The sequence below is a fragment of the Pteropus medius genome, unplaced genomic scaffold (genome assembly GCF_902729225.1).
Source record: "Pteropus medius unplaced genomic scaffold, Ma_sr-lr_union100, whole genome shotgun sequence".
Taxonomy (NCBI): Eukaryota; Metazoa; Chordata; class Mammalia; order Chiroptera; family Pteropodidae; genus Pteropus; species Pteropus medius.
Window position 1 is genome coordinate 428,823 of NW_024344434.1, and position 13,463 is coordinate 442,285.

Genomic DNA, 13,463 nt, shown 5'->3' on the forward strand with positions numbered 1-13,463 from the left:
TATTACAATATAGATGAACCTTGACAAATTATGGTAAGAAGAAGCCAGACACAAAAGGTCATATATTACATGAGTCTATTGATATGAAATGTCCAGAACAGACAAATCTATGGAACTGTACGGTAGATTAGTAGTTGCCAGGACTGTGGCAGGGGAGGCGGGATGGTGAGTGACTGCTCATGGGTATGGAGTTTCTTTCTGGGTAATGAAAATGTTCAGGAATTAGATAGTGGTGATCATTGTATAACTCTGTGACTATACTAAAAACACTGAGTTGTATACTTTAAAAGGGTAAAATTTATAGTATATAAATTATATTCCTTTTTTAAAAGGAATGAAATACTGCTACAACACGGACGAATTTAAAAAACATTATGTTAAGTGAAAGAAGCCAGATATAAAGGTAACATATTGTATGATTCCATTTATCTAAAATGTCTAGAATAGGCAAATCCATAAAAACAGAAAGTGGTTGTCAAGAACCAGGAATTGGGGGGGGCAATAATAATAAATGACTACTAATAAGTAGGGTTTTGGGCAGAAGGAGTGATGAAATGTTTTAAATTTATATGATGGTGATCCTTGCATATCTGTGTGAATATACTAAAAATCATTGAATTGTATACTCTAAAAAGGTGAATTTCATGTTGTGTGAATTATATCTTTATAAAATTGTAATTTAATTTTTTTAAAATTTCAAAATTGAATTGAAAATACCAATTTGAACTTACGGGCCCTTTGAAGAACTCCCTTAAAAAGAGACTTATATTACCAATTAAGAGATACGAGTTTAAATGACTTTAAACCTAAAAATAAAAATACCAAAAGATTTTTCGTATTAGGTTCCCTTATAGTTATACTATTATCTTAAAATAGAGAAAATGTGAAAATTTGCCTATGCTTCATTATAGTGTCCGTCTTTTAACTCCTTTCCAAAGAGACAAATATATGACCAACCCCCACAAGCCATCTAGTGCAAATCTCTGAATACCACCATAAAGCATCTCAATTGCATGTTTCTGAGCTTTCAAGGTTAAAATCAACAAGAGTTCCATGACTCCTTTGACACTAAAAGTCAGAATGCCCTGATATGAATACATACCTCTGTGCCAGTGAAAAGTGTGCTTATTATCAGAACATTGGATTACAACCTTGGTGTTCATATTTTTCCACTAGAAATAGGAAATCCCCTAAGCCTTGGTATCTGTTAAGATGAACCACACCGCTGGCCTCGTTGAGCTGTGTGTGATTCAGTTTCAGATGCCCAATACGCAAAAATCTAAGATGAACTTTGCACAGACCCCTTGTTACTAAGCCACGTCTATGCCGACCTTGCCAGCCACTGAAAGTCTGAAGCAGGTGCTGCTAAATTCTCCCCATCACCAGCATCACACTACCAGAATTGGCAAATAACTTAAAAAGTCTTCAAGTATGTTAGGTCAAGGATAAACTGGTTAAAAATCTCTAATTTTTCTCAAAGTCAGAACTCAGACAAAAATAAAGACTTCTGGGACTGTGACTCCTTCCATAATCCAATTTTCATGGCAATTCTACCAAATGAGGGAAATTTTTAAAAACACAAAAAGTAAAGCATTGGACCACAAAGAGTTTGAATGGACCATGAGACTTTAGACAACTAGCTTCAACAAGTATATGACTCAGTTTCCTTTTCTATGAAAACATGCTGGACTTTCGGGCAGGAGTTACCACACCTGGCCATGTGTTAGAATTGCTGGGAAGGCTTTATAAAAAAGAAGATTCCCAATTCTCAACTCCAGAAGTGTTATTCAGAAGGTATTTAATAAAAGGTCCCCCAGGAGATTCTATGACCAGCAAGGTTTAGGGCATAACTGCTACGGTCTCTTCAAGCTCTAAAATTATGATTCTGGAATGCCGTCCAATATAGTAGCCACTAGCCATGTCTCAAACGCTCAGTAGCCGCCTTTATTGGACAATACTGATATAGAACACTTTCATTATCAGGAGGTTCTATTAGACAGCACTGTTTTAGAAATCAAGTAAAGACTTCCATAAGTGCACATCAATTCATCTCTCGTCTTCCCTTGATCTGATTTTATTTTACCATTTCTTCAAAACGTACTGCTGTCTTCTGGTCCTCAAATGTGTTAGCCCATGAGAAAAACAGCCTAAGGTCAAGCATAACTTTCTGTTGTTTCTCTGAAGAAACTAAGAAGAAAACACTCCTGATTCTTTTGCATGCATCTTTTCCCTCCCTCTTGCCACATACAAACAAACATCATAAACATAAAAAATCCAGACGAGACTCCTAGTGTCCCACGGTGCCAGCAGCAGTGCTGAGCAGAAAAATCCTAGTCTCCAAGCTCTGCCTCTAATCCTGGATTTTTCAACAGAAGTACTATGGACATTTTGGATGGGATAGTTTTCTCCCGTGCACTGTAGGATGTTAAGGAGCATCCCTGGCATGTACCCACTAGATGCTGGTAGTACTCGCCCTCCAGTTGAGATAATCAAAAATATCTCAGACATGGCCAATTATTCATTCCTTAAGGGGACAAAATCCCCTTCCCTCATCTCATGAACTAACTACGCCTTTAATCCTATCTCCTTCATCTGAATCCTCTCCTCACTCTCTCTTCCTCCCCAGCCTCTGTTACAGAAAAGAATTTATAGTAGGTAAATCACATTAATAAGCAAAACCAAACAAGTAAACAAAAATTTCCAAAACTTCAAAATTTATATCTCCTCTTTGATGCAAAAATGTGTGGGTAAATTAAGCAAATTCCACTAGATTTCCCAATTTTGGCCCCTTTTATAAGATAAAGAAATGTAAGCATCAAAATGTAAGCATCATGAGAAAAGCAGGTTTCTCATGATAAGATCTCCAGAAGGAGATCAAGGGTTTGGTCTGAAGCTTATTCATCTTGGGCCTCTCTTTAAGAAATATAAAATTACACATATAATATTGGATAGAAAAATGAATATCTAGAAGGGGAAACTGAAATCCATCATAAAATTTTTGAGTGGACAAATACTGTGGCGAACATACCCTCAGGTGACCCTCAATGAGTCATGCTGTTATATGATGCGTCCCCTTGGATGCAGAGGAACCTGTGACCGGCTTCTAACCAACAGAATATGACAATGGGCATAAGGTTACCACATGATTACATTTCCTTCTATAAGAATCTGTCTTAGCTAACCAGAGACCTTCCTGCTGGCCTTGAAGAAGCAAGTGGCCATGGTATAAAATACCTATGAGAAGGGTGTGGTAGCAGGGACTTATGGCCACTTCTAGGAGCTGCCAGCAACTAGAGAGCTTGGAAGAGGACCCGCGCCTCAGGTGAGCTCCTAGTCTCAGCTGACACCGACTGCAGCCTTGTGAGACCCTGAGCACAGCAGCTCAGGGTCTCAGCTAAGCCAAGCCAGATTCCTGACACCTGGAAACTGTAGGTAAAAAATATACGTTGTTTTAAGCTGCTGAATTTGTGATAATTTGTTACACAGCAATAGAGAACACAAATACCGCTTACGTTACAAAATCCAGCCAAATAACATATTTTTATTAATTAATTGCCTGGCATACCTCCAGAATACCATCCTACTTTTTGTTTGTTTGCTGTATATTCTTTGATTATCTTGTCATATGCCAGTGATTTTGGAATATTTCCTACAGAGAATAAAAAAAATTTAGTCTTTCCTCTAGCCTCGTTGATCCAAATTTTTATTTTATTGATAGTTTAGAAAGGTTTTTTCAGCTTCACAACTACTTGACATTACTAGAAATGAAAGTTGTAGGACTACTGTCAAGTTTAGGGTACCTCTCTTGAGCTTCCCTGTAAGATCTGGAAGCCTTTCCAGACTAGTCTGTAGATTCCTATGTTTCAACCCTTGTTTCTCCTCCACTGCCCACACATTCAGTGCCAGGTGCCATAGGACAAGTTCATACCAAGATACACCCTAGCGCTGCAGCTCATATCACAGTGCCAGGTGAGTCAGCACAGTGGGCTGTAGGAATATTTCTGGAAGCTATTCCTGCACTAGGACGGCTAGTAATAACAACCGCAGCCCAAAAGTGACTTCAAACCACATAAATACATACCACTAACCTCCAGCTAAACATATCCTTAATTCGACTTCCCTCAGCTAGATTCTAAAAGTGCCATGGCCACTCCGACACCATCCAAAATAAGAGGAAGCTGGACAGATGGAAAGTCTAATGAAAAGGGAGAATGATCTTAACCAATTATTGTTCCGATAGCTTTGTTTCACAAATTTTGTAAAGCACATGACCATGTAAAATGTGATGCAAGTGAGAGGCCCTGCCGTTTAAGCTCTAATCTGAATACCCTGCTTGTAGTACCCGCAATGGTGATCAAGAAGAGACATTCGTTGCCACAGGAATCCAATACCGTCACACTGGACTCAGCACTAGTTACAGTATCCACGTTAAGTGATGGACATTTCGGGCAAAGATGGTGCAAGCCCTCCCTTGCTGCAAGGCAGAACCTGAAGTCTACCACTTGAGAAAGGATGAAATCTTATGACGATTTACCTCTCCCTTTCAACAGCTCCCAAAATAGACCCTCGCAAAGCTATGTATCAGACCCATTCTTTAGAAATATCTGTGCAAAGGTCCCTCCTCCCTCTCTTGTGCCTGTCAAAAAGACAGCTCAAAGTATAACAATGGAAATAATGCAAGCAGGGGCCCCTCACATTCCTGCCAGAGTTGAAATTACTTACCAAAAATCAGCAATCCTGATCTCACGCTGGTGAGACCCCTGATAAAGCTACTCGGAAACCTCCTTAACATGAATTTGCCCCACGATCTTCTATGTGCAAGAAGGAGTGGGCACGTGAACACCGCTGAAGGAGGGACACTGCTACAGCAGACTCGGGACGAAGGCGCCTGTGCCTGGCGTGTCTTACCTCATCATACATGAACTGAAGTGTCAAGGCCGACTTGCCAACCCCTCCACTGCCAACCATGATCACTTTATGAAGGGCCAAGGAGCTCTGGCTTTTACTCTTGTTTGCAGCCATCCTGCTGGTTTTCTGTGGTTGCGACACACGGACTGGGTTGCGAATACCCAGTTGAAGAGCTGCCAGTGAGAAAGACAAAAACTTAAGACATTTGATTTCTACCCAACTGAAATCAAATGAAATCCTTATGCTCCAGAAAAGCCTAACCCAGACATTCCAACGGAGAGTAGTAACTCCTCCAGGCTCTGGGCAGAGATAAAGCCCACCAGCAACTCTGGAAGTCATTTGCCACAGCAGAACCGGAGCAAAGGCAAGCCAAGAGAGAAGAAATAGGCATGGGCACCCAACACTGGTATCATGGGGACGGTGGGGAAACGACCAGCCACTAAAGACCAATACATCCTCGACACTGCTTCACTGAGGTAAGGTGACCAAAGAGCTCGAGCCCAGATTCCTACCCCTGCCCAGAGTCAACTGGGGCCACACAGAACACCAGGACTCCCTCTGTACTCTCAGTCCACCCATCCTTCACCCAGTGCCACTCCCTCCCAACACATATCCACTCACACAGCCCTCCATGGGGACTAGGGGGTGATCTGAAAAGGGATAAGTGCTTGGATTTTTTATAACGAGCAACCCCGCTTCATGACACACGATAGAGGTAAAAGGAAAACTAAATAATTTACTTCAAGTACATGTAAAATGATGAACTGAGTTCAACTTTTCCAAAATAACAATCTTATTAGTCAAAATCCATTTAACCTCATCAGAGTGAGATAAAATGAGTAGAGCACCCCTGGAATTATGGGAAGATGAGGTATTCTGAATAAGTAAATTTAACAGATACTACCTGGAACTTATTCTAATCCAAATGCCAATTTTTATTTTAAATAATTTGAATGGAAAAAGCTCCCTATTTCACATATAGCACAGAGGAAGGAAAAAGAACATGGGCCTGACTCTGGCTCAGTCATTTGTGAGCTGTGTGACCTAGAACTAGTTATTCAGTTTCTCCAAGCCAGTTTTCTCATCTGCAAAAACTAGTAAACTACCACATACCCTGCAGGATTTTTCTGAGCATTAAAATGAGATAACACATGTGAAAGACGTAAGCACAGTAACTAGTACACAGTAGGAACTTAATAACGGTTGGTTTCCTTCATATCTAATTTTAAGAGGATTTTTTTTTTCTAATTACAACACGATGAGCTCCTATTTCCATTACTTCTGACAGAGTAACTTGAAAATACCTCCACTAGAAAAATAAATACACACAACACACACACAAACAGACATCACTGGGTAACATAAAACATCTTTTTAAATCAGTGGTTCCCATCCTTGACTGCACAATGGGATCACCTGGGACCTCTGGATCCCACCCCAGAGCTTCAAAGGAGATCGATCTGAGATGCAGCCTGGGCATAGGGATATCTAAAAGCTTCCCAGGTGGCTAAAGTAGACCTGTAAGGTGGAGAACTTCTCTTAAATGCACAGCCAAGCTCAAAAGAAAAGTAAGAAATCCCTGTGTTGAGGAGGAAAAAAAAATCCAAGCAGTAAGGGCTGACATTTCTGCAGTCCTGGATGGCTGCTATTCTTGGTAATTTAGAATTTAATAAACACACAAGGCTAGCCTAGCATAACAGCCCTTTGCCAGGTGGGAGTTAGAACTGAGACCCCCTCTTAATTCAGACTTGAGAAGCCAAGGCCCTTGAAGGAGCACATTTTCAGGTAAAAAAGGAACTAGAGAAACAGCTCCCACCAACAGGGGAAGATGACAAGGAAGCTGGTCTGCCAGAGTCCTGGCCTTCTTTAAGTGTACTCTGAAAATCTGTAACCAAAGCATTCCTCCAAAGTCGAGAAATTAACATAAAAAGTAATCCCCGGCTGGGGCTGGGGCTGGGATGGGCTGGGCTGGGCTGGGCTGGGCTGCTCAGCTCACAGTGTGGGAATGAGAGGCAGGCTGCTGCTAAACAACCTCTCTGAAGGGACAACATGCAGTTAAGACAGTTTAGGATTCTCACAGCTAAAGCCTACAAACAGGAGCCCAGTGTTCCAACCTATGGCACGCACGAGTCAGCATACATAACTAGCAGGACTTTTCAGACAGCTCTTATAAAAAGTATTAGCTGATCTTATTTATTTGTTTGTTTGTTTGTTTTAGGCAAGGCAACCCTTGGTTGACCTCACAGATTGCAAGGACCTTGTCAGCTTACAATCCTTTATTTTTTTATTTTTTACACCTACAGCACCTGGCCTTCCTAGGTGGTCTCCCATCCAAGTACTAACCAGGCCCGACCCCACTTAGCTTCCGACATCAGACGGGATCGGGCTTGTTCAGGGTGGCATGGCCGTAGACATCTGATCATTTTTAACAAAAATAAATATGTGAGAAAAATTAATTATCGAATGACCAGGAGTTGAACCAGAAGCACCCTGAAATATCTAAAATATTTTGTAAAGTATTTAAAATGAAAAGTAATAAAAAATGTAGGGAAAGGAAAACAAACCCATCTTAGTTCATTGGCAGAGGCTCTAAAAATTAGACTTGCAAAAGACAGATTAAAGAGAAGGGAAAAGAGAAAAACAGAAGTTTATTACACACAGGAGAACGCAGTGATGAGTTATCAAAGGGGGTGGCTAGAACCTGGGCTTACACAGCATCTTAACAAAAGAACAACAAATTTCGTGGAGAAATGACAAGGCAGAGGAAAGTGACTTTGCACCTCTAATGGTGACAAATTGTGGAATGGTAAATATATGAGGGAAACTAATGGAAAGGAAGGGCTAGTGAGCCACGTTTGTCAGGTAGATTCCTCCGGTGCCTACTCTGCGCACATCAGAGTCTAGAGTTGTCTCCGGTGAGTAAGAGGTTATTATGCTGAGCAAAATAAGTCAGACAGAGAAAGATAAATACCACATGATGTCACTTATATGCGGAATCTAAGAAACAGAAAGAACAAACTAATGGTAAACAGACTCACAAATATAGAGGACAATCTGGTTATGGCCAGAGGGAAGGGGAGTTGGGGGGCTGGGAGAAAGAAGTGAAGGGTTAAAGAAGTACAAATTAGTAGTTGGTCACGGGGATGGGGAGCATGAGGGAATGCAGTCAGCGTTAATATGATGGCTAGGTGGAGAGCCAGGTGGGTGACAGAGTAATTGGAGTGATTGTTTCATAATCTATATAAATGTCTAACCAATGTACTGTATACTTGAAACTAATAATAAAATAAAATGCTAAAAAAAAGAAAAAGAATCATCCTGCCCGTCCTGGTAGAGAGGGGACGGCAGAGAGTTTTCATCTACTACCTTCTCAATTGCCTTCAGGTCAAAATAATCCTTACATCAAAGTGGCAGACTTTGGGGTGGCATATACTGAACCTCTTCAATTGCCAGTAGAAAATTTACAAAATACACAAAACTATCTTTTAAAAAAATCACCTATAATCCTGCGACCGACAGACATTCACTATTAATAGTGTATTTCCTGCCAAAATTTTAATCTACATATTCCTATATTTAAAAGCTATTCAAGATCATGTTTATGTAGTCTTACATGTTATTTTTCAAGTATTATATCTATCCATCTTATTAAACAGAGCAGACTGAACACAATTAAACCTCTTCTTGATGATTTAAGGATCAACATCACCTTGAAAATCAGTTATGTGATAGGCCTTGGGCTTCTTGGCAAGCATGTCTGCCCGCTCTTTCCCCTTTCATTGGACCATCAGTTTACTTGCCTATACCATGCCTTCTTCCTGCTCTCCTTTTTCTAATTATGTGCGTTTTAATAAGTGTTCTAAGCAATTAACTAGATAATTAAGCACATGTGAATTGTGACTAAACTAGAATAAATGCGATAAGGAGCAGCCCTCCCTAAAAGGCTTCAGTTTAGGGAGGTGAAACTGCTTTTGGCCTAATTTCTGGTTCCAGAGAGCTGAGTTGGTGAATGAGGTTGGAATCTTCAGGCCATCAAGCTCTCATTCAATTTCTCTGAAGCAACCTTGCTTCTAAGAATTATTATAGTTGCATGAAAATGGAGAAATAGTTTTCCAGGTTCGGAGGGTGCACTTTCAAACACATGTAATTCTGAGCTGTTATTTTCAAAAAACGAAGTCAATTTTTCTAGAAGAAACCATAATAAACAAACTGTAGACAATTCAACAAATTCAGATACTTGCCAAAACGTCTGTGCTGAAAGCTTGAAAACTGAAATAACCATAGTGGATCTTTCCAATCCACAGAACTGCTTCAGTCAACTTGACATGATGAGACAAAGACAGGAGAAAGGCAGAAGTGCCAGCCAAGTGCCTGTCACCGAACCAATCCTGGAAACTGTAAAGGCCACACTCCAGATTCCTATTATTGGAGATAATAATAAACGCCTATTTGTTTAAACCACTGTTAGTCTATTTATTGTTGTTGTTGTTGTTTTCACTTGTACTGAAAGCAGTCCAGAAACTGTCTTTGCACTCAAGAAACTCAAAGTCTAGTGGTTCAGACAGATTAGTAAATGATTACAGTACAGGATAATCCTACGGCAGAATTATGCAAGGGGTACGTAAGGAACACAGAGGAAAGACATCTAAATCAGACTGAGAGGTCAGGGAAATTTTAAAGGAGCAACGTAAGAGCTGAGATTTGAAAGAGTTGACTAGATAGAGAGGAGGAGAAATACCAGGAAGAAAAAAAATCAATAAGGCTTAGGAAATTCATGTTGATGATTTAATGTTTATAATACATATGCCTAGCCGATAAATGTGTTCTTAAAAATAGTACAAGTATCTTTCCCCCCAACATTTTACTATGAAGTTTCAAACTTTCAGAAAAGTTGAAGGAACTGCAGAGTAGATCCATACGCCCACCACCTCGATTCTACAATTCACATTTTGATCCATTTGCTTTATCGCATACCCAGTCATCTGGCATCCATCTACCTACCCATCAATCCCTTTTAATCTCTGATGCATTTCCATGGAAGCTGCAGACATCAGTATACTCCATCCCTAACTTCAGTGTAGACATCCATTTTTTTCCCCAAAGCAATTATGCTTCCCCCACTGCCTGCGGTAACAATTTCAGAACTATCTCTAAGGGGCTTGCAAATCTCCTAATCTCTTTAATCAACTATTTGGGGCCATAGCCAATATATGAAAACCAAAACACAGATCTTCCAAAAGGGAAATGTGGGCCCCTAATACCAAGTCCTGGTATGGCTCTCACCTTACAGTCGGAAGTTTCTCTAGGGGACTAGAGAAACATACAATAGACAACGTTTAATATGCCTCTACCTAACAGCAGGAAAGCTATGTAGTTTGATTCATTTTCCTTCAAAAAACATTTAAGCGCTACTTTGTGCCAAGTTGTGGGTCTCTGCCCTTAGAAAACTCCGTCTCCTAAGGAAAAACATATAAATAAAGAATTTTAATATAATCCCTCAAAATGCAGTGATAAAGATGGAACAGGGTATAATGGAGTTCTGAGGAAAGTAAATCAGGAAAGGCTTCAAAATTGAGTAAGAGTCCACTCAGCAGATGGGGGTGAGAGAGGGGAGCTTTACATGCACGACAGAGAGCACATGCAAAGCAACGAAGGCATGAAATATCATAGTGGGTCCAGGCATCGCATAAACCAAAGCATAACACAAGGTATGGTGGTGAAGTGACTGGGTAATGAGGCTCAAAAGACATGTTTATCTACAAAATGGCCTAAAATGTCGTCTTAAGAAACGTATCCTAAAGAAAATGGGAAGCCATTGCTGGGTGGGTCCTCCAGCCCAACTTAGCTTGTTAGGCATTGGATCAATAAGAATAAACACATATCCTCCCTGCACAGAAAAACAAGACACTCCAGATTAAAAAAGCTTCATTTAGATGGCTTGGCAAGGAGGCAAGAGAGTTGGGAAATGCCTCTGTTTATGTAATGTCTATACATTAATACTATATAATGCTCTGTACCATTTAGCAATAATTAAAATACCAGAACACATATTCACCTGAGAAGTAAAATTCTGAAAGCAAATCGCAGTTTATAAACCATGCAAAATGACTGTTAGGAGGAAGGGAGTGGTTTCTAACAAACCTTAGTCTCAGGCCAACAGTCATTAGTCTTTTGTTAAACTTAAGCTGGGAGAAAATGAGTTAATAGGTTAAGAGTCCAAATCTGAATCATAGGGTTGTTATGACAGTCAAATAAGAATTTAAAAATATAGAGGAAAATTTACTCCTCCCGTCCCCCTCATAAAATTCAAGTGTCCTAGGTGATAAACACCATACAGATACAAAGAACTGCATTTAGCACTTTTTCTCCAGATAGTATAACTTGAAGGTAATCTGGTCATAGGCATAATATTGGAGTCTCCCAAAACAGTATCCATGTTTTCAGTCCTCTAAATAACAGTCAAAATGGAAGACAATCCTAAATCTGAGACAACTGAAGCACCAAAACAATTAAGGACAGTAATGAAAACAGACCACTGAAAACTTAGGAATTCATGAATCCACACCTATAATAAATTTTAAATAAACAAGGGAGAAGGGAGAGCTCTTGCTTACAATAGAACACCAAAGGCAGACTGATAAATGTAGAGGGTGCTACTCAGCTGGAAAATCAACATTTTGTAACTTTCCATGGTAATGATTGGTTCAGGCAAGAATCATTAATAGATGCTAAATCTAAAGGGAAGATTTAGATGAAGAACAGGATATCTGGTCTTAAAGTTTCTCCATAGATTACTTATGAATCAGACTCTGCATTTTTAACAAGCATCTAAGTGTACTGACACTATTCTAAGTGTCAAGGCAAAGCTCAATTATTTATACCACTTCCTCTTACAATCCAGATTAGGAACAATCCAATCTAAAATAGGGTTATGAAGGACCCTCCCCTCAAAAACAGCACTCTCAAATATGAAGTAATACAGGAAACAAATGTATCACAGAGATTGTAAATGCTGAATAATGAAAAAGTAAAATGCAGTGGCACTATCTATTCTGGAGACATCATTTCCATTGTACTGAAAATCAATACAAAGTCTTATTCTTAACATCTAACACCAAATTATTTAGTTGTGACAAAATAAACAAATTGAAGGACTGTATAAACTAGCGTGCCAGTGTGTATAAGACTGAGTTGGCAGTACCTTTCTTCCAGCACCGAATCCCCACATCACTGTCATTTTAGTGACGCAACACAAACTTGTAGTTATCTCTAAACAGTGTCACATGTACTCTTTGGGCAGAGAGGTAATGTCATCCATGTGTCTCCGGGCCAACAATTCCAACCCACAGTGTATTTGAGACCTTGAAATACCCGGAGAATGAATAAAGGAATGAATGGATGATGAAAAGGGAGTTTCTAAGAAATAAAAATGAGGTCAGATTTTAAACAATTTTCCATAACACATCTATGCCACATTTGTCATCAATGTTCCAGTAAGGAAATGCTGTCTCTTGAATGTTCTATTATAAACATTGATTCTAGAAGGTAAGCCATTAAAGGAGAACCCCCTCCTCCAAAGGTTCTTTTTTTAAAAAAAATAACAATAAATGACATTACAAAAATAATAATAATTTAAACACACACACGTATATGCTCAGGAGCCAATTCAAAGAGATCGGTCAAAGATGAACAATTAAAGATCAATAAAGAAAATAACGGCAATAGGTTGAAATACATCAAATTTGTCCATGATGATACTAAAAAGGCACCTTATTGGTCATTTTTGGAAGACTAGTGAAACAACTCATTATTGAAAAACCTGGTAAATAAATGGAAAGATTAAAAATGTATCTTACTTCTCCTATACAAATTATACCATGGGGTAACCAAATAATAGATGAAGCAAAGTTTCTCTTTAAAAAATGTTCTAACAAATCAAAGAATGATAACGTTTGAGCTATCATCATTTTGCAATTCCTTATGAATTAAGAATTCTAGGCACTGAGCATCAAGGGCTGCGAACATTACAAAAACAGACATTATCAGCATCTTGAAAAAGACACATAACCATCAATGATGTAGTCTTACCAAAAAAAAAAAAAAAAAAAGCTCCTAGATCTAACTCTTGAGGTACAGGAGACAGAAGAATACGCTACACATCAGCACAGAGGCACGCTGACAATACATATACTGGAGGAAGCTCTATGCATAAACCACCCAGTTTCTTCAACAAATAAACTGTAAGAAAAAAGAGAGATGGAGAGGGAACCTATAAATTATGAGCCCTGAGAGACATATCAATTGATTGAAACATATGGACCTTATTTGGATCCTCATTTGAACAAACGAACACCTAAGAAAATGGGAGAAATCTGAATATTGGCTGGATTTGATAACATTAAGGAATTGTTGTCTATGAAAATTTCAAGCGACTTCATTCAACCTCATTACAAATGACGTTAAATAATATATGGGATTTACTTCAAAGTTATCAAGGGGGATGAGAGTGAGCAGAAATAAAGATGAAATAAGATTAGCCATAAATTAATAATTGT

General features: G+C 39.1%; 1 protein-coding gene and 1 pseudogene across 2 annotated transcripts in view; both read right to left on the minus strand.

Annotated features, from left to right (window-relative positions):
* Nucleotides 1–13,463, minus strand: part of RALB (RAS like proto-oncogene B) — a 41,175-nt gene that overhangs the window by 11,016 nt on the left and 16,696 nt on the right. For both annotated transcript variants that reach the window (XM_039872644.1, XM_039872643.1), the window contains one exon: nucleotides 4,909–5,081. In XM_039872644.1, coding sequence (XP_039728578.1) covers nucleotides 4,909–5,022 — 114 coding nt within the window. In that variant the 5' untranslated portion in view covers nucleotides 5,023–5,081. The remainder of the gene's footprint in view (nucleotides 1–4,908; nucleotides 5,082–13,463) is intronic.
* Nucleotides 7,203–7,321, minus strand: LOC120610418 (uncharacterized; annotated as a pseudogene).